The 22,087-nt window shown below is 42.8% G+C and overlaps 2 protein-coding genes across 2 annotated transcripts; one reads left to right on the top strand and one right to left on the bottom strand.

Annotated features, from left to right (window-relative positions):
* The first annotated feature begins 7,214 nt into the window (after positions 1-7,214).
* Positions 7,215-12,530, top strand: LOC147261384 (E3 ubiquitin-protein ligase MARCHF2-like). Its single transcript, XM_086203365.1, has 5 exons — positions 7,215-7,518; positions 9,197-9,473; positions 9,557-9,752; positions 10,125-10,334; positions 11,182-12,530. Exons 2-5 carry the CDS (start codon positions 9,289-9,291, stop codon positions 11,335-11,337), a joined length of 747 nt encoding a protein of 248 aa, XP_086059491.1. The 5' UTR covers positions 7,215-7,518; positions 9,197-9,288; the 3' UTR covers positions 11,338-12,530.
* A 1,853-nt stretch (positions 12,531-14,383) lies between these two features.
* On the bottom strand, positions 14,384-21,056 carry LOC147261383 (ras-related protein Rab-11B). Its single transcript, XM_086203366.1, has 5 exons — positions 20,850-21,056; positions 18,866-19,061; positions 16,831-17,024; positions 15,801-15,881; positions 14,384-15,011 (listed from the first exon to the last, which is right to left on the bottom strand). The coding sequence occupies exons 1-5, from the start codon at positions 20,887-20,889 to the stop codon at positions 14,866-14,868; spliced, it is 657 nt and encodes a 218-aa protein (XP_086059492.1). The 5' UTR covers positions 20,890-21,056; the 3' UTR covers positions 14,384-14,865.
* Positions 21,057-22,087: the final 1,031 nt, after the last annotated feature.

Raw genomic sequence — 22,087 nt, 5'->3', positions numbered from 1 at the left:
AAGCAGTTTGATTTTAGGCCAAACTCTTCAAATTTCACTTTGATATTAATCTGAACCAGACACGTGGAAAGGATTATAATTTCCCTCAAACAGGAGTTAAAAATCGGCTCTGTCTTTGAGAAATGACAATGAAGAATGACGGTACCTTCGTAATTAAAGTATAAGAATCTGTTGTCAGACCGACGACTTTCAATATTCTTTCACCTCAAGTGCCGTACAAAACAACCTGAGTCTGGGTCCAGGCCTCACTGTCCACACCACATCTACCAGGCAATCTTAAGAACTGACAGTCCAGCCACAGCAGTTTTACCTCAGGAACATCTTTGTCAACTTGCACTTTGACAGCACACAGCATGCAGGGAAGACGAAGCTTCATTCATGACAAGATCTCCACCAAACGAGGTTTTTCTGTCAGACAGCTGCTGCACGATCAGCTGACAGGCTCTTGCTTAGAATAGTCAGGTGATTTAATTATGCAGCTGAAGGGATCCACACAGTTTTGTAATTGGTAGCCTGGTCTTGGAGTAAGTTGGAGTCATGTGCATGGATTCACGGTTGACATGTGCAAAGTAAAAACTAACGATGGTATGTCCTTGGTTAGAAAGGTCATGTGCGTCTCATGACAGAGAACAACTTGGAAGGAAGGTGAAGGAGTATTTTGGTGTCAGATGAGAAAATTATGATGGAATGAGTAAAGGCTGATGCTGAATACAGGTTCAGAAAGAACACTACTTCCTTTGTTTAATGGGTACGTATTTTACTGTAAAATACTGTAATTGAAACCCTCCCTTGCAAGTAATGACATGCTTGAAACATCAAATACATAACAAAAAAAAAATCTTTCTTAATAAAATATTACTTGATATGATGAGAGGAGAAATCAAAGGATTACAAGCTTAATCAGCATGAAATATTTGATATAAAATACAACACTATGACTAATACTGCTCATAATACTACTAATAATAATTATCATAATTAAAGTGACATGTTTGCAAAGGAGTATTCACTGTAAGAGTTAGGATATCTTATTGCCACTCACAGCTTGCAATGTACTCCATGCCTGTCTCTATCAAATAAACCATGAAATCAATGTATGATAATAATCAAATTTAAAGAGTACCTTTTGAAAAACAAAGTTAAAAATTGCTTTACTGTAAAAAAAAAAAAAGAAAAAAAAAGAGTTAATGCAAAAGATCTAAGTTCAAGATTTAAAAAAACCATCATCGGACTTCCAACAGCTGGTCAGCTTTAGTGACATGGTGAAGAGCCCAGCTGGAAATTACCACTACGTTTGATAAAGAAATACAAATGAATCCTAATGAATCTCTCAGGTGAAAAACACGCCCTGTCAAATGTTTAGTTCAAACTCTTATACAAGCTTCTCCTGTTGGCAAAACGCTGCATTTTCTCCCAGACCGCTTATTGTTAACCGGCGGTCAGGAGAAATTTTAAAAGTTCTGCCGATGGAACGCTTGAGCTCAGTCCTAAAAGGGGGTGAGAGGACTTTTGATAAGCTTTGGTCTCCTTTTCTTAATTATTTCCCTGATCAGACAGCAGATCTAGCACGCAGGGGCCAGTGCACTGCGGCGTGGCGTCCCTCCAGCGCCCCAGTGAGTGTCTAATTTCTATATATTTTATTATTATTTTTATTTATTTATTTTTTTGCTGATCTGCATCAGTTGTGTCCTCCCTGGTCCATGTAAATTATTTCAACTGTGTCAGTATATTGTCCATCTATGTGATCCATGTATGCCTGTTCGCCATGCTGTCTTCCATTTGCTGTCATGTGAGTTTTGTTCCACGTGTTGTGAAAATATCAATAAAATATTGTTGGAAAAAAAAGAAGAAAAAAAAAGAGCCCAGCCGGATGATCTTAAGCAGCAGTCAGGCTCATCGGGAGTCACCAGTTCAGTTTGGTGAAAGTCCACAATTCCAAGCATTTAAAACCAGAAAAAAAATCTTAAAATCAGTTCTAAGCTTAAAGGTAACTAGTGATAGTAAAGACTGGTGTAATGTGGTTGCTTCCTTTTGGACCCTAAAGTCATGGGAGCGAAGTGCACTGCTGTAGTCAAGTGTAGATGGAATATGGATGACCTCTAGGTCTGCAGACAAAAAGAATGAACTGATCTTTGTTATCTGTCTTAGTTTGGCAAATCAGCGCTGCAACAGAGACAGCTCCGAACTGAAGATAACGTCTAGGTTGCGTGCCTCTGTTTGAACATTATTAGATAAGGCACCCAGACTAGAAGAGGGATTGTTAATGCTGTGCCTGAGGGGTTACAAATAAATGCTTCTCATAACTGCTTCATTCAAATCTTTTGACATTCGGGTTTTAAGTCACAAAACAATGGAAAATTCCATGACAACAATAACAACTGTAATGGGATAATCAGATTTCTGTATGTAACCTGTAGTACTAAAGCTATATACAGCCAGACAGGGGAGGCAGCTGAGTGAACGACTAAAGCCAATTTTCCTCTGATATCAAAGGTACCTTTTTTCTAAGTTGGGCATGGAGGAGTTGTAGTGACAGAAAGGCTGCAGAGTCAGCTAAGGGCACTGGAAAATGAGAGAAAGTGAATTACTGCCTTCCATTGGTCCTCATGACAACTCCTGCTGGAACTTAAAAGCGTCACACGATATACTGCAGGAACTGAATTATACCATTATTGAAAGCCAAACGTTTTGAATAAGTTATGCAATCTCTCTGTCCATGTGCATCCATCTACCTCTCTGACTGTGTCTTTCTCTCTGCTGTGCTTGAGGTAAATTATGGATGGAATATACACGAGCACACATACTACAGCCAAAAGTCAATCAATTAGCACCGTCCATCAATTAGCATCTGATCTCTAAAGCTCACTGATTTATGTAGCTTGTTTCTTGATTTGTGAAAACTGAAGCTAGTGACCTCCTGTATTCTCTGCTGCTCGACTGGCCACCTCCTGATATATTTTTTTTTAATTTAGGTGCCTCATCACCTAACGTGACAATGCTCTCTATGTATTTAATAATAACGAGTCTACATTTATGCAATGAAATAAAGGCAGAGACTGAGCTAAGTCTGTCTGTTGTGTGTGAATCACGACGCACTAAATCGTCTATCTTTTCCAAACAGTTCATAACATTTCTTGCAATGGAACCCAAACTTAGACCAGCATTCTCTGAAATTCAGTGCTAAATATATTGGTTCATCTTAAAGACAGCAAAAACTGCCCTTTCAAATTGTGGTCATCAGAATTTATTAAATTAATTAACAATGCAAAACTCCAAAAAGGTATGATGTGTAAATATATTTATATTCTACTATTACTGTCCATTCTTCTAACATGTCTCATGATATTCCACACAGTTAGTTAAGATAGTTGATGTCTCATGATTTCTGTTGAACTTTAACCAAACACAGGTGAGGTAATGTATGTGTGTGTGTGTGTGTGTGTGTGTGTGTGTGTGTGTGTGTGTGTGTGTGTGTGTGTGTGTGTGTGTGATCACACTCGCCAGGAGTGGACCATGTCTTTATCTGTATTTGGGTTCAAAGGGGATGAAAAAGAGCCAGGCAGCTATGACAAAAATAGCTCTCGTTGAACTTGAACAAGGGGGGTAGGGGCTGCTATTTTAGGTTGCACACTTAAATACACTTTAGAACTGTTATTGAGTTCTTAGTATCGTATAAGTTTGAAAAGTTTCAAGGCGTCAGATAGATAAAGGTTTTAAATGTGTATGTATAGAATGAAGAATCAATATGTTTTTGCGTTAGTTTAAGATATACAACACAAAAAAATGTATATATTGGGGTTCACTGTCTCTGTTTATCACGTGTTTGTTACTTGTCTATCAACATGGCTACCCTGGCCAAGGCAACAGATGTGTCAGAATACTGCACACAGAACAGGTGGGCACAAAGGCACATACACAGATTGGGTGGAGACAAAAGGGCAGGTTTATTCCGGTCAAGGTTTGGTACATAGGTAGATAGACAGGGATGCAGGTAAAGGTACCCAAAGGTCGAGAGGCAAAAAGGCAAAGTCAAAAAACAAGCAAGGTCGTACATGAACAGACTATGACAATGATAAATGCTGGGACGAGGACTGTGAAGTACAAGGAACTGGCAACAAGACAGTGAGACACATGAGGTTAAATACAGGAGGTAGTCAGGGAAGATGGGAAGCAGGTGTGACGAGACAGGGGAAGGGCGTGCAGGAGGTGAACCTGGAACAGAGACAAAGTGATTTCAAAATAAAAAACAGGAAGGACAGGACATAAAACGTGAAATGTACAGAAATGAAACTTGACCGACATGACCTCTACCCAGAGGATGGATGCATCAAAAATTTCCTGCAGCAAGGAGAGAAGAGAAGAGGAAGAATCACTGGAGAGAGAATTACTGGACAAGGGAATGTTGACCAGTTGGCATTCGTCATGCAGGGTTGTCAGGCCCAAGCGAAATCACCTGTATCCCACCTGTGCCAACTGGAGAGAGGCAGTGGCCATGGCCTGTCCCTCTGTGTTTTTGTCAGGGGTCAGCCCAGTTGTCTCATAGGTCAACCTGTTCTAGGAAGCCCTTGAGGAGAGCCATTGAGTTGGCAGTGCAGATACTTGCAGTGGCATCACAGTGGTGGAAGAAAACAGCCATCACTCTCGCTGGGGAGCAACATTTATCTGCTCAACCAGTGGGGTGTTAAAGGGAGGAGGCAGTGGGACCTTGACAGGTGGCAGACCTCTGATCTAATTCAAACTCTCCATTGAACAATTCAGCTTGTGAACTACAGCCTGGGTGACAGAAGTTGGTGGAAAGTGCTCATCCTTCAATAACCTTCGTCCCATCTCCAACCTGCCATTTGTCTCTAAAATTCTGGAAAAAGTAGTAGTGTCACAGATCCAGGCCCACCTCTCCAACAATAACCTCTACGAACAGTTCCAATCCGGTTTTCGCCCTCATCACAGCACAGAAACAGCCCTCCTTAAAATCACCAATGACCTTCTGTTGGCAGCTGACTCCGGACTATTATCCATTCTCATCCTTCTCGATCTGAGCGCGGCTTTTGACACCATTTCTCACTCCATCCTCCTCGACCGACTTGCCTCCATTGGACTATCAGACATACCCCTGGACTGGTTCCACTCATATCTCTCTGGCCGCACTCAATTCATTCAGCTAAAATCTTTCACATCCGATCCCTCCCCCCTCTCCTCTGGTGTTCCCCAGGGCTCTGTCCTTGGCCCTATCCTTTTCATCATATACCTCCTCCCACTTGGACTGATATTCCGTAAGCATAACATCTACTTTCACTGTTACGCGGACGACACCCAGCTCTACGTTTCCTCCAAACCCTCCTCCAACCTCCCACCCTCCTCCCTCTGTGCCTGTTTACAGGAAATCAAATCCTGGTTCACCTCAAACTTCCTCAAACTTAACAGTGATAAAACAGAAGTAGTCCTCATTTCCTCCAAATCCACACTCAACAAGCATCCCAGTGTCACCCTCACCATTGACATTACCTCCGTTTCCCCTTCCCCTCAGGTTAAGAGTCTGGGTGTCGTCCTCGACTCCACCTTATCATTCCATACCAACAACAACAACTACCTCCACCTGCGGAATATCAACCGTCTCCGCCCATCTCTCACTCCCAGCAGCGCAGCAATCCTGGTCCACTCTCTCGTCACCTCCCGTCTGGATTATTGTAACTCACTTCTTTTTGGTCTCCCACACAAACTCCTCCATAAGCTTCAATTGGTCCAGAACGCAGCTGCCCGAATCATCACCAGAACCCCTGTCATCAGTCACATCACCCCCGTTCTACATCAACTCCACTGGCTTCCCATTAAACACCGCACTGACTACAAGATCCTCCTCCATACATTCAAACCATCCATAACCTCGCCCCTTCATACCTGTCAGACCTTCTCCACACCAACATTCCCACCCAGTCTCTCAGGTCTTCCTCCTCCATCAGCCTCAACGTCCCCTCCTTCCGTCTGACCTCCATGGGGGCTAGAGCCTTCAGTTGCTCTGCCCCTCGCCTCTGGAACTCCCTCCCTCCTGACATCAGAAACACTGACTCTGTTGATACCTTCAAAAAACATCTCAAAACTCACCTTTTTAGACAGGCGTATGGCTGAATGCCCTCTTCTGTGCTCTGCTAGAGACTTGTGTTGTTGTTGTTCTTTTAAATTGTGCATGTTTTATTGTTTTTAAAACTGTTGTACGGCGACCTTGAGTGCCTTGAAAGGTGCCTTAAAAATAAAATGTATTATTATTATTATTATTATTATCCTGCTCCACATATTGGAGGAGGGGTGCCATCTTGGCACAGATGACACATGGGATGGGCATGTTGTGTGGCTGCTTCTAAAGGCCAGGGCTGGCCCAAGCCATTTTTGTGCCCCAGGTGAGATTGGGATTTGATGCCAAAATTTTTTTTTTTTTCCGGCGCCCCCTAGACTATGCGGCGCCCAAGGCGACCGCCTGCATTGCCTATGCCTTGAGCCGGCCCTGCTAAAGGCAGTGAGGTGGGTGCAGTTGGAGCACCTATTCTGTCCATGATTGAGGCGAGGAGCTCATACAGTGCTTTCACCTGACTGGGCACAAGTCCAAAGATCTTTTGTAGCCTCTTGTTTGGAAAAAAACAAATGAGAGCCGTGTAGGAGGGCAGAACACGTATGCTACCAGAATCATATAACGTGCATCCTCATTCGTTAGTCAGACTTTGATATGTTATAAAAGGGAATATGAAGAGAGTGTTGTTCGCTCCACTCATGTAACACCTTTATTAAAATATTTTATTATTTAGACTAAATTCTATAGTCAGACTATCCATGGTGTAAATACCGCCATCTAGCGGGTTTACTTCGTCACAAAAGGCTCCAAATGTTTTCTTAATACAGGGTAGTGGTAACTGTAGTAAATGGATGAGAGAGACATTGTTTGTGTCACTGATACGTAGCAGGTCCTATTTCTTTTGTTTCAGGACAATTTTAGGACCTAAAACTTGTGTTATTATTGGAAAAAGGGGCCATTGAAAGCATTTCTAGCGTCAGCTTTGCATGATTAAGACTGGAATCACAGAAAAAAAGGAGAAAAAAAAACACACGCCGTTCTTACAGCCGTATGATTAGTGCAGTATACTGGCTGCGTGATTCGTGGAACTGCCTGATTATTCCAATATCATTTAACGACATGGAAGGCAGCATTGTGTCACGTGACCAGCGCACAGCTGAGGGATGTTGAGGTAGGCTTGCCCGATGGTAGCCAGCTAGCCCCGTTAGCTGTGTCTGGTAATCCTGGGAGAAACTCTCGCTGCTTTTTACATTTTAAAACACCATCACTCGAAGGATATATGCTACAAACCATGGAGGGGGTACAACGCGTCTGGTCGTCTTTTGCATCCCCTCGTATCTTTTGGTTAGATGTCAATGTCATATTTTGTAGCAAGGGCTGTCCGGTTAGCTTTAGCTCCTTTCGCCTGTGTCTGGTGTAGCTGAGGCCGAGGCCAAGCCAGGAGGGGAGGCCGCTGGGTGAGTGGATTTAAACTGACGTTCGTTTCTATCGGGATTCCTGGTAATTTGTTAATTACAAGTAAATATTTGGTTGACTGCTGTTAAGGTGCTTGACATGTTTTTCTAGGACTGGAGTCGCATTCGTGGGCACATGAACGCGAAACATGAATTCACCTCGGTGACTGTAAATCCGACCCTTGCGTCGGTCCGGTCAGAACTGTAAATTACAGGCACTTATACGGTGTTACAGTTCCCTTCAGCACTGTAATGTTCGTTGTTATTAGTGGTTGAACACCCTTTTTAAGAACGCAGTGACGTTTGCCACATTGGTTTGTTTTCCCCGATCGCTAGAGGCGTTGAATGCTAACACTTGTTTCCAAGCTATTTAAGAGTGTGCAGCTGAGTCCGGGGTCAGGTTTTACGAACTGACAAAACATGTATGCTCCAGAACATACACCTCGTGTTTACCTAGTTTTGGATGGAGTTGTTTTCAAGTTAAAGAAAGCAAAATATTTATTTGCACGGCATTGTCCTACTGAGCATTCAGTTTGAGTAAACAGAAGCTTCATCGTCATTTCTTTGTCAGATTTAATAGTAACTTACTGTGCCGAAAGACTGTTCAAATCGCAATTACTTACAGCCTCACGATGGTCCTAAAATTACATGCTGACTTTGGGGAATTGTGCTTATTTGCTAGACAAAAGGACAGATATCCTTCTGTCACCTGTGCTTGCGTCAGGGAGACCCGCAGACTGCTAGCGGGCTTTGAACCGTCAATGGTCGCGGATGGTAATTGTTAGCATACCTAACTTAAAAGTCATCTTACTTTAATTTTCTTCTGAAACATAACTGGAGTTGTACGTAGCATTTGCTTTGAAATAACAATTTGCTGTTATGAGATAAGTTCATTTTGGAATTGGACACTTAGATGGAGCAACTTTCTTGATTGGGGTCAGTGATTTCCTCAAAACCTCCACTGAAACATCTCCCAACATATTTAAATGTCTGTTGATGGCTACCAGAGAAACTGCTGCTGCTAGTCAGGGCTGACTGTGTGAGAGGATGAAGACAATTACCTCCGAACAAACCTTGGTCCTGTACCATATTGTGAGGAATGGTAACACTTTCAACCCACTTTCTTCTTGTCTGGCTTTAGGGGCGATGTGACATTTTTCCAAAAGGTTTACTTGGTCCCATAAAGTTGTAAATGTTTTTGACTCGTCATTCCGATATCACAACATTGATATCTTATATTTGAAAGTTTTTGAAACAAGCAAACACTTCATCACACAAGATGCCTTTATTATGATGGCCCCATTTTTGCTATGGGAAATTTTAAGGCTGTAGCATGTAGCCCCAGGACTGTTAAGAGATTGCGTGCCTTGTTTGTTTCCAGCACACACAACTTAGTTACCACCACCTTCACTTGCATGAACATGGCAATGTTTGAGTGTACAAGTTTAACTTAGTAAGTTTAGATGTGAAAAGTGCAGAAACTCATGAAATGAAATCATCTTTGTCAGGACGAATTCAGAGTATAAAATTATCAGGCAGTCAAAATTCTTCTTGTCAAAAAATAATGCATCTAACACATGACACAAAAAAAGCATGATCCAAATTGGCAATGCACACATTTACAGGTGTCCTTGTTTCAAGTCACCCTTGCTTCATCTCTTTCCTTTGTTCCTTCCACCAGGTATTTGCTCTGTAGGAGGAGGAGGAGAAGACATTCTTTTGAAGTTCGCCTCTGTCATCATCTTGGTGCTGACTGACAGCCTCATCAGAGCCATGTCTTCATCAGGGTGCTGCCACCTACCTGGCTCCCTTTGTGACTACTCGGGGAACACTGATTCTGATGCCTCCAAGGATTCGGAGGAGTCTGATTCTACTGCGCAGGCCCAGTACATTGCCAAGGTTACGGCTAAAGATGGCCGCCCACTCTCCACCATTGTTAAAGCTGTGAGCTTGCAGAGGTAAGAGAGGGAGGAACTCACAGTGGGACGGTATGAGTCTATTCTAATTAGAGTGTTAATCATGGTATTGTGCTCCTCCACAGTGATGTAGGAATGTGTCGGATTTGTCACGAGGGAGCTGGAGGGGAGACGCTGCTTTCACCGTGCGACTGCACAGGCACATTGGGGAAAGTGCACAAGAGCTGCTTGGAGAAGTGGCTGTCGTCCTCCAACACCAGCTACTGCGAACTCTGTCACACTGAGTTCACCATCGAACGGCGGCCACAACCGCTCACACAGGTCAGCTGGTGTTTACTGAGACCAGCGCGGACGGCTGTTTGTGTTTACTGTTTCTGCCTAAAAGATATTGAAATGGAGCACGTTTCCTCTCTGGCCTTGTATTGATTTTTTTTTTTTACATATTAATTAATTTTTATCCATGAAGAGCATGTGCCCTATGGGATTTGTGGGATTCGCTTCCATTTGTTGATGTGATGGTTGTTGATCCTAGTAACAAGAGCGCTCTATCCATAAGACCAGTGTTCCTTTGTGTATTTGATGAGAGAGCTAACGTTGATATCACAAGTTTTGAGTGAAACTGAGGAATTAGTTACTAGGCAGAATTTGTTTGTAATCTTTGACAAACAACCTTTTTATTTTGTTCTCGGCCAGTGGCTGAAGGACCCGGGTCCCCGCAGTGAGAAGCGAACGCTGCTGTGCGACATGGCCTGCTTCCTTCTCATCACGCCCCTGGCAGCCATCTCTGGCTGGCTGTGTCTGAGGGGCGCCCAGGACCACCTGCAGCTGAAGAGCAAACTGGAGGCTGTTGGCCTGATAGCTCTAACCATCGCCCTGTTCACTATCTACATCCTCTGGACTCTGGTAACTATCTCTTACATGGCTTTCCCACCGAATCATCCTCTATGACTTTTTTATTTCCAGTGTTGTCATCACAATCGCCTGTGGTGTCAAAACTGTTAAAACTACAACGTCACATTTACTTGTCTTTTTATGCTAATTTATGAATTTGCTATAGTCTGAGTTAAGGAAAACTTCACCTGCCCCCTCCTGGGACAAGAAAGTGAATTTTTGTTTCTCTTCTTCTATTTGGTCCATTTCCTTTCCATCCATCAGAACACACAAGGGTTCATGTGATGCAGACCAAAGAGCTCAGGTGTAAAAAGCACGATGCGCATCAGGGTCCTGTAACTGAGGAGGAGCATGTATGTTTCTCTACTGTTCTGTTGTCCTCCTCTGGCTTCTTAAGTTAGCAAGTTAGCTTCATTATTTTGCTTCTCAATGTCCTATTTTCCCAAGTCAAGGAGAGGACACATAAAACCTTCACTCTTCATCCGAACGTTGGCAAGAACGTGAAAGCAGGTCCACGCATGATTCTGAATCACCAAAGCATTTATTTAACTGAGTAACAGAATCTGGCTTTATGCAGCATTGATCCCTCTCAGGGTGTACTTAACAGGATCATGTTCCTAAACAATAGAATGTGTTGGCAGTCTGAGGCCTTCCTTGGAAACCTAATCCCCTATTCTTCAAAGAATAATTACACAAAATAACAGTGTGTGGAAGATGAGCTTTTCTGCACACAGCTGGAGAATATCTGTCATACTCCCGTCCTGAAAAGTCTCACTCTGTTGCAAATATCCTGATGTTTTGTTTATCTGCTTCCTCTCGTCTCGCCTTCTCCCATTCCTCCTCTTCCATCCAATCTCAGGTGTCATTTCGGTATCACTGTCAGTTGTACTCGGAGTGGAGGAGGACCAATCAGAAAGTGCGCCTGCTCATGCCCGACATGAAAGGAGCACACACCACCCAACGTTCTGTGCCGACCAAGTCGACCAAGAAAATGACTGATGAGACCATCGTATGAGTGCAGTTGCAAGAGGAATATTCAAGCCCACTGAAGCACTCTCTAAAAACAACTTTAATCATATTAATGAACTTTTGCACTTCATATGGACCATTGTAATGAGAGGGGAAGGGCTCCCTTCTCCCTCTGTTTTCTTTTATTGAAGCACTTGATGTAAACTACTTCGGTATTGGTTGACCACAAGTGTGGTTTTTAGGTGGAACTCATTCCAGAGTTGCAGTTGGCGTTGATACACTGTTGTGTGCGGACAGCCAGTGCTGGGATGCGAATGACTGAAGATGTGGATTATGGACTAACCAGCCCGGCTGTTCACGCGTGACACAAACTTACAAAATACTAAGACACAAGCTAATGTAGCAGGATATAACTGATTCAGCATGCTACTACAGTATAATATGAAACATATTCACTACCTATAATTCCCCCCATGCCCCATCACAATGTATTTAGCTGTTTTTGAGCAATGGGGAGCCATTAGCTTGGCAAAGGATAATAACCTAAAAAAGGAATGACAAATCTACCTGTTAATATTCTGGGCAAGTCAAAGGCGACAGTCTTTCATACCAACATCTTTGTCTATAATCTCAACAATCAAAAAAGCTCTAGTGAAGCTTTATCGTTGTCTAAACTGCGAAAATGAAGTCATTTTCCTGTTACAACAATCAAGACACCTCATACGTATCACATTTGTCATGCGATAAGTACAGATTGTAACACGTGGAACAACACTTCTTTACTGCAGTTGTTAAATGGTTGTGCAGTAATGGCTGAGGTGACAGTATTGCAGGTGTGGAAAAGTGTTTACATTCTAATTGGGTGCAGTTTCTACAATTGTCACTAAAAGTACATTAGCTACAGTTCTGCTCCACTTGTAAATGCACCATTCATGAATCGAGCTGCCTAGCGACGACTCGTAGCTACGTCCTGCATCAGAAGAGATGCAAGTTTTAATAGGAGATCTACAGTGTTCTGAATTGTAAGGTGACAGACATTTGTCCTATATAAACACACAGACACGGACCAGAGCAGGCTGGTACTCCGTAAAAGTGCAAAAGAGAAATGTGTCAAGTTTTTGAGATGTCAAATCAATGTGTGCAGCAAATGCGAAACAGAGTATTTTGTGTTAATTGTAGTCTTCCTGCTGCATCCCCTGGAAAGTTGGGTTATTGTGCAATAAAACACGAGGGACTCCTGGACTCAGTGTGGATGTGACTCATCGAATAGTTTTATTCTTTTTTCTGCTTGTAGTTATCTCCATCTGGTCTTTCAACATGTATCCAAGTCTCCATCTGGTGTTTGGAAATCATTTCAATCAACTTCCTTTTCATTTGAGTGTATCCATAATATTTTTACCCCACTATATCGCAGAGGCAAGTATTTCACAATGTACGCAGTCAGTTATTCAACACATATTGGTAATGTTTAAGTTTTAGGGATTTCCTCTCCAAACTGCTTCAGATGCTCCTTATTTTACTAAATTTGAGGGTCTGAAGATATATCATTTAATATTTAATGACTGGAGAAAAGCCCGAAATCAATACATACTTGGAGTAGACATTTTTCGTTCATACCCCTTCATCTACAGTAGCTCGTGGTTTGATGGGCCATGGGTTTGGTTATGTCATGCAGCCTCCCTCATTTCTTTCCCCAACTTTCATTTGATCGAAGCGAAGTAAAATCTGGTCAACTGGACGTAAGTTTATCTTGAAGATGAGAATGAGAACCTACACAGACAACTTTCATCTGACTTTCTTTGGTTCCTACTGCTACATGGCCCGGCCTTTTTTCTATTCCAGTGCCATTGCTCGATTAGCTATGTCATGGGTTGTGTGATGTCAAAGAACCTCCTTGAAAATGTGACTTGGATCTCAGTCATTCTGCCTGTCATCTTTGATCTGCCTGCTTTGATCATCACATACCTAGGGAAGACATTGACGCGACCCAGAGTCCTTGATGTAATCTCAAAAGCACAGTTATGTAGAAGATGCAGAAAAACTTGCCCATGCTTTTTTTTTCCACTTACAGGCTGGATTACTGCAGTTCCCTCCCCTCAGGCTTCACCGATGAGTCTCTAAAACCTTCCAGCTGGTTCAAAACACTGTTGCCTGTATATCGACAACACTGCTCCCAGGGTGCAGGGTCACTTGTGGTCCCTAGTCTTTAAAAGTAGAATGGAAGCCAGAGTCTTCAACCATCGGGCTCCCCTCCTGTGGAACTGTCTCCCAGTTTCAGTCCAGGACACAGACACCCTCTCTATGTTTATGGGCAGATTTAAGAGGGTTGGATTAGGCTAGCTCTTAGATATGATGCTATAGGCTTGGACCACTGGGGAATCTCCCATGATGCACTGGGCTTTTCTCTTCTGTCTTCTTCTCATTCATACACTCTTGTTACTAACTTGACTAATGACCCCCGACCCTTTGTGGTTCCCCTCTTTCCAGATCCCTGACTGATGCTGCTGCTGGAGGAGGCCACAGACCTGAAGAGGCTCAAGCTGCCACCCTTAGGATCAGTTTTAGCATTCGTACTAGTAGTATTCGTATTAGTATTCTCAATACTGTACTGGTCTCAACTTTGGCATTGTTTTGCTATCAGTGTCAGTGCTTTTATAGCAGATGATCCCCCCCATTGAAGGGGTCCGACCCCTCGGTAAGGAATGACAGGGTTTACCTCCATAAATAGCGAAGACCTTCTTCGCCATGCTGCTGGCTGGTGATACATCAGTTGTGACAGTGAGATTATCACCGATCTTGTCGTTTATGAGTCACGTTGCTCCACCAAGATTACTTTTACCTTTATGCCATAAATGGACTTTTTTTTTTTTCCGATAAGGTCTGTGAACATTTGCATTTTCAAAAAGTTCTCTGCAATTTAGTATTTTGACAGAGATCAGGAGATTAGTGCATTAGTCTCAATGGTCTTAACTGCCTCATGTTTTGGTCCATAATGATCCAACTGTCAGTGCAGTTTATCTTTTACTTTTTTTTCCCCCATTAATTTAATTATTAATTTATTTCTATATAGAAAAAGAAACTCAAGCAACATAATATTGTAAAATTTAATTTCATGGCATTAATATAATGTATGTGAGCAGACACGCTATCAAAATCAAAAACAAACAAAAAAATAATATATTTTACACAAAATGAAATAAGCATCAGCAGCGTCACAACCACTTTTGAGATGATGACTTGAAGGGGGAGCGGAGCCCAAAAACAGGACTGCTGGTTCTGCTGAAACGAGCCTCCGCCATGCAGCAGTAACTGTCTACCAGGGAGGTGTCATGCTGCTACTCTATCAAGGGTCACTGTGGTGGTTACCTCCGCTGGACCACCAGTCCTGTTTTTGCACAAGAATGTAGCAGACTGAACCCAGGACAGATTATAATTTGAAATCAATTCTTTCTGAGACTGAATGTAGCTAATTCCACTGATTCAGACAATATCGGACCTCAGGCAGATAGAAGCATACCAACACTGTGGATTTCAATCAATAATCTTCCCAGGTGAGAGGGACAGTTGCCATGGGTTACAGGTTCTGACAGCACTGCAGTTTGTTCCCCCTCTGGCCGTCTGTCGTCGGTGGCACACTGATGTCCACCACATTGTTCCCGGGGGACTCGTCATGGGCAGACCGCTCAGCAATCTGTTTCTGCGATACGATGCGGTAGATTTCTGTTTTTGAACAGAGGAGAGGAAGACATTAAGCATTATGACATTAGACCTACTGACCAAAATGACTGGATTAACTTTCTAGTGACGGAAGAAACTGAATCCAGGATTATGTGAGGTGGCAGCTCATTCAGCAAACTAGTGCATGCACATCAAATTGGACATCCACCATGAAACTAAAGACCAGAGATGGAAATGAGGTTGATATAATTTACAAGTTCAAACTGTCAGTAATTTGGGTATTCATTGTCATATGGAAACTAGCTGACTGGTTGCTAGCTTCGTGCAATGAATGGTAGCAGGAGGGAAGTGATATCTTTTGTCCCCGACTTCAACATGCACATGAGCGCAATGACTGCAAGAGCTCTTTTTTTTGCTGACCGCCATTATTCACTGTATCTGTAGCTGCCAGACTCACACTACTGCACAATTCAGCCAGCAATAGATCATAAAACTGCATAATTCACATTGTATTCTGGGCTTAATGTGGAAATTTCACTCCACTGCATTTCTAAAACCAACATTGTTCCTTCAAGTCGACAACACGTCTATGAAATTTGATGTTATTAATTAGTTTTAAGTGACAACTTGGTTTTTTTTGCACCAAACTGTTTTTCTGACAGCAGAGGAAAAAAGAATCACAGGACCTGCTCTCAACTGGGTTTGATTTAAAAGTAGAAAACCCAGCAACAGATGTAGATGGTAGCCCAGTGCACAGAAGCTGCCCTAGTTTACCAACTGATAGCCAGTGACTTCTTTAGCAACATCTCAGACCTCTGCTCCCTCGCATACCTGTAAGGATATTCTTGAAGGCTTCTTCAACATTTGTTGAGTCCAAGGCTGAAGTTTCTATGAATGACAAGTTGTTCTTCTCTGTGGTGTGAGGAAAAAAAACACACACATTTAAAAACAAGCAAAGCCTATCTATTCAAATTGTAATAAATGCTTTTACTTTATATAAAACTATATACCAGTCAAAAGTTTGAGATCATTCTTACGTTGAAATTTAAGCTGTTCAGTACAAAAACGTGTCCAATTAAAAATAACAACAACTGTCGTTAAATCATGTAAAACTAGTCTAAATGTAGTTATTGTCACAAAGAAATTGTGTAAATTTCAGGTTATGGAGTAAATCAACAGGGTAAATGAATTAGTAAATAATAAGTAAATGCAAACAAATACATGCTGTCTGGAACCAACTGTGTTACTACACCCTCTCAGCTATTATTTGGACAATATTTTAGTGCAGGATGTTGCACCATAGAGGCCAAAAAGAGGCTACTAACATAGGAAACAGGCCTTTATAAGTTTGAAGAGAAATTACAAAAGATAGAAGGCATCCGATGTACGTTCCGTCTGAGACAGTGGAGTAAAATCTGACTGGTAGGGGTTTGGAAGATGCTACAACGCCATCAGAAGCTTTTTGACCATGAACATCTCTCAAGTAACTGGAAACATTTGGAGGAACTATCTTCATTCAGACCATGAAAAAGAGACTCATCATTACTACCAAATAAGTGAGGAGGAAGTAGTTTCTGAGTTCCAGGTACTACTGGGGTGGGTCTTCTTCTGCTCAACATATCTGACTGGCTCACTGCGTGTTATTTCCACAGCTATATTTAGACTGTGGTCAAAATGTAGACAATAATGAGACAAAGGAACCTTTTTAGTTCCGGCACTGGTGAAAAAGGCGCTATTGAGACAGCAGCTGAATAAGGAAAACACATTCTGGTATTAAATTACATAAACAGCAGTGTTCTATCATTTCTGGGCCCTAAAGAATATAAAATGTCATGTTTAGTATGGGTCTGAGAGTCAGCACCTGCGAAGGCCCGTGCCTCATCTGTGGGTACAGCCCTGAGGTGGCGCAGGTCACTTTTGTTGCCAACCAGCATGATGACGATGTTGTTGTCAGCATGGTCCCTCAGCTCCTTCAGCCAGCGTTCTACATTCTCATACGTAAGGTGCTTGGCTATGTCATAGACTAAGAGCGCCCCCACCGCCCCTCTGTAGTACCTGTGAAAAAAACAGAGAGACGAGAGTGCCAGCCAGAATTCAAGCCATTTTATAACTAGAAGTCTTATACAGTAGGTACTGATGATACGTTACTGATGTGCCCCTGAGGTGTCACTACACGCTACTGAGGTGCCACTAGAGGCTACTGAGGTGCCACTTAGGTACAAATAAATGTTATTGATGTACCCCTAGGGTGCCACCAGATGCCACTTGGGTGCCACCAAATGCTTCAAAGGTGCCACCAAATGCTACTGAGGTAGCACTGGAATTCCACAAAATGTTATTGACATACCACTGAGGTTCCCCCAATGCCACTGAGGTGCCGTCCAATGCTACTGAGGTAGCACTGGGATGCCACAAGATGTTACTGATGCCACTCGAAGTTACTCAGGTACCACTGAAGTGCCAATTGATACTACTGAAGTACCACTGAGGTGCCACAAAATGTCACTAATGTACCACTGAGTGCCACATGATATTACTCAGGTACCACTGAGGTGCCACTAGAAGTTATTCAGGTACCATTGAGGTGCCATATGATGTTACTCATGTACCACTGAGGTGCCACTAGAAGTTATTCAGGTACCACTGAGGTGCCATATGATGTTACTCAAGTACCACTGAGGTGCCACTAGAAGTTATTCAGGTACCACTGAGGTGCCATATGATGTTACTCAGGTACCACTGAGGTGCCACTAGAAGTTATTCAGGTACCATTGAGGTGCCATATGATGTTACTCAGGTACCACTGAGGTGCCACTAGAAGTTATTCAGGTACCATTGAGGTGCCATATGATGTTACTCAGGTACCACTGAGGTGCCACTAGAAGTTATTCAGGTACCACTGAGGTGCCATATGATGTTACTCAAGTACCACTGAGGTGCCACTAGATGTCACAAATGTGCCAGAGGTGCCATATGGTGCTACTTAGGTACCACTGAGGTGCCACCAGATGTTACCTCCGTACCACTGAGGTGCCACTAGATGTTACCCCAGTACCACTGAGGTGCCACTAAATGTCACAAATGTACCAGAGGTGCCATATGATGCTACTTAGGTACCACTGAGGTGCCACCAGATGTTACCCAAGTACCACTGAGATGCCACTAGATGCTACTTAGGTTGCAGCAGATACCAATAAAGTACAACTAGATGACAGTCTTTCTGTTGCAAGACAATACATAATACTTACAATGTGCATCCTGACACAGCCATTGAGACTGTCACTTACAAGTGGAATCATACTAGTATTTTACTTTTGAGTAAAAACACTGTAACTTTCCTTTCTTTAACAAGTAAATTTTCTAGCCCACATTGTAAGTAGACTGTACTTATTCATTTTTAGTGTCTTTCTTACAAATTTATAACAAAAGTGCTTTATCATGTTGTCTCGTGTACACTTTCATGCATTGATGGTGGAGGCTGCCATACAAGGCACCAACCTACTGATGAGGAGTAATTAGGGGTCTGGGAACACTTTGACACAGTTTGTGGGGGAGGCAGGGATCAAGCCAGTGACTATTTTGTTCTTGGATGGCCACTCTCTCTCATAAGCACTGTCGCCACGGACATAGTCATCTCTGACTTTTATTTTATGCACGTGGGAGCGGGTGCCCTCCTCAGGAACTTCTGAAAGGTCTATTTTGAGTCTCCTTGGGCAGTGGCCCGTGTACCTCTTCAATTGAATGTTGTAGGTCACATCCAACAATCTGCCTCGTCTTAGGTTACCTGGACTGAAGGACAGCGTGTCTGCTGTGACCACACTGCAGAAGTATTTTCCCTCACCTAAGGGTTTTAGGTGTCAGGCAGAACTATCTGCTCTACACAGAGGTGGACTTACGCTGAGGTGATAGCTCTGTAGCGCTCCTGTCCTGCTGTATCCCAGATCTGGGCCTTTATCGTCTTGCCGTCCACTTGAATGCTCCGTGTTGCAAACTCCACCCCGATAGTGCTCTTGCTCTCTAGGTTGAACTCATTTCGTGTGAATCGAGAGAGCAGGTTGCTCTTCCCTACGCCCGAGTCCCCAATTAACACAACTGTGGAGACAAAGAGGAAAGAAACTATAACAAGTATAAATACTTTCATAAATACTGAGGGGATGGGGGTTAATAACAGTACTTTAAGGGACACCATCTAGACGAAAAAAGGTTGTACATAGAAACAGATGCCAGTTCTGTGAACTGATGATTTATGAGAGGAAAATTATGAACTCATAAAAGTCATATATAAGAACATGATTTAAGTGTCTCACAAGACAACAATTTGTGACATTGTGACAAAAGAGCTCAGCAATCATAAGATTGCATTTTTTTTTCCCAGACTCTTAACAAAATATATGACGAATGGAAGTGCTGGGTACTGGCAAGGTTCTCACGATACAGTACGTATCTAATATTTGCGAAGACCCACAGTTGTACACTGTAACTGATCACGTTAAATGTAGTTGCTATAACATCTAATTGTAAAATAAACTGCAGTAACTTCTTGGGTCACTCACTGAACCACACGATTTTAACATGATGTATGCAATATGATACTCGATGAAGAAAAAAATTGTGATTTAGGCTGCGTAGATTTTATTGCACAGCCCTTGAACTGTATTGAATAAAGAAAAAAGAGATCATACTGTGCACCTCCTTGGGGGCAGGCCTACCTCCAGTCCTGTGGGTGGGGGTACAGGCAGGGTCAGAGCTCACAGCTGCTTCTTCCTTCAGGCCTCTGCTGCCACTCACAACTAACACTGCACTTTTTAAAACACTTTATAAACTTGGTGTTTACTTCTTTTGTATTGTTGCTGTCATGCTGTGTTGCGCTAGAATTTCCCTCCAGCTACAATAAAAGTTAAATCAATTGAACATCTTCCATGGGAGACTATGACTGTCATCAGAAACGGCTGTCCACGCATTGTCTTGAACAGTGAGTCATCTGAGGAAAGATTGATTGACTCTGGAGCAGCTGATCTGGAGTCAGGACGGGCCTGGGTTGGCTCCTGAGAGCGGCAGCAGCAGAGGTGGAGCCTTCTTGTTTTCTCCCCCCTTCCATAAAGGAAATAGAGCCGAACTTTGTCCCTACTGACACCGTGCTGGTCCGGGCTGCAGGAAGCTGATAACAGGCTCCATCAAACCCTGAATCGACAGTTTCAGGCTGCCTTGCCCTTCCTGTTTCTGCCGGGTACGCGGCCGAAGGCTGGGGCAGAGGGAGAGGGAGAGAGAGGGGGAGAGGGAGCCCTCGCCTCCGGCAGATGCCCTATTCATCCCACAGAGGAGACTTTGTTACATCTAAATGGCCTTTTGGCTCCTGCAGGCCCAGGATGTTAATGTGCCACAGGAGCTGATATCACGATCAAAGAGAGGCTTTCTGGCCGAACACGGACGAGCCCGGGTCACAACACACACTAAAATTATGGCGCTGCTGTGCATTTTCAATGTCAACAACATCTGGCTGAGTTACCTCTCATCTGAGGTTGGAGATGAGTGTGTGAGGCCCTTCATCAGCCAAACATCAAATGACAGATGAAGGAAGTGACAATCTTCCTTTAGGAGTTGATTAAAGTTGAATAGAAAAGAGGGTGTTGCATCCTCGAGGCTACCTAGAAATATAGCTGCAGGGCAGAAGCCGCTATAATCTTACAATGACTCCATTATGGTTGTAATAACAACCATCAACGTCCTGTGAAAAACACCATCCTTCATAAAAGCTGCATCTGACCAACAACGATGAAACAATACGAGAATCAGAAGCAAAGCGTTGTCGCCGTGAGCCTGTTTAGAGAGGGAATGCAGTCATATTTTTTTTCTTTCTTTCTTTTTTTTTTTTTTTTTTACCTTTGAACAAGAAATCGTATTCATCGTCTCGGTTTCCCATTCTAGACGAGGTCGCTCCAACGCCGGTGTCCGGAGGAAGATTTGTGGAGAGTACAAGCGGGAATTATCGGGGAAATATTCAGATAAATATGGTATAGGTTAGTGGCGAGACTCTGCGCCAGTGTTGGCTGTCAGGGCGAGCTGGCTGCAGAAAGGGAGAGCTCCCAACTCTGCAGAGGGAGGGGAGTAGTCCTGCACTTCACATAGCTTCCTCGGGGGGGCGCTCCTGAGCGGCGTGCCAGCAGATACCTCAGCAGCAGCGAATGAAAACAACAGCCAGGTCAGAAAGACATTTAGCCTAGTAACCAGGGCTCAACAAACTGGGGCCTGGGAACCAAAATTCGTCCCCCGTGAGGTTAAATTTGATTATAAAGTATAAATAATATGGAATAAATAACTAGATCATGACAATTACTGTTCACGTTGGGGAATCTGTGAGGTGAAAATGCTCTGTAGGTTCCTTGAAAATAAAAGAATAAAAATAATGTTTTGGCAGTGGCGTGGCACTGCGTGCAGGACAGTAGTTTGGCAGGGATTGAGACCGTTGGCCCCACTTTTTTGTTTGAGTTTTGGCCCCTCCAGCAAAAATTGTGGGCACCTCTGCTATGAACTCTGCCTTAAACAAAATTCAAGTAGTTTTGTCAGCGACAAAGTTGCTCAATCATGGTACAATCTTTTCTGCTTGATTAAAGCGTTGTCAGTGGACATGCAAAAGTGTAACTGGTGCAGACTTTACCAGGATGTCATATTTCAGTCCTGCCCAAATTAATCTCAACATCACAAACATTGCTTGCAGGTACTAAAACCCCAATTGACAGCATTTTAGAGTCAAACTGTTAAGGTTAGAATTTATCCTCAAATTTTCAATCCATACTGAATGTTTTTAAGTGAGGCGGGAACAAACGATGGCCTGTAATAGCGAGAAATAGAGTAACTAATGCGCCTAAGTTTGAATGGTCTCATTGTTTTGAGAATCCTGTGTATTTTCTTTTCAGTGAACTAATTTGTATGTTTTTTTATTTTACTTAATAATTAACTCAATTAACCCCTTTTGGAAATACATGCCACATTTGAAAACCTGCTTGCATCATTTTGTTATTAAAATGAGTACAAATTGTTTGAAACAACAACAACAAAAAACTTATACCTTTTTATTTATTTTATTTTATTTTTTTTGCCATGGTTTAAATTTGGCCTGT

This window comes from Aulostomus chinensis, chromosome 5 (assembly GCF_037954235.1).
Source record: "Aulostomus chinensis isolate RoL2024-O1b breed Wild chromosome 5, RoL_Achi_v1.0, whole genome shotgun sequence".
NCBI lineage: Eukaryota > Metazoa > Chordata > Actinopteri > Syngnathiformes > Aulostomidae > Aulostomus > Aulostomus chinensis.
Note: the sequence above shows the minus strand (reverse complement) of the source record. Positions and strands in the feature narration are given on the sequence as shown.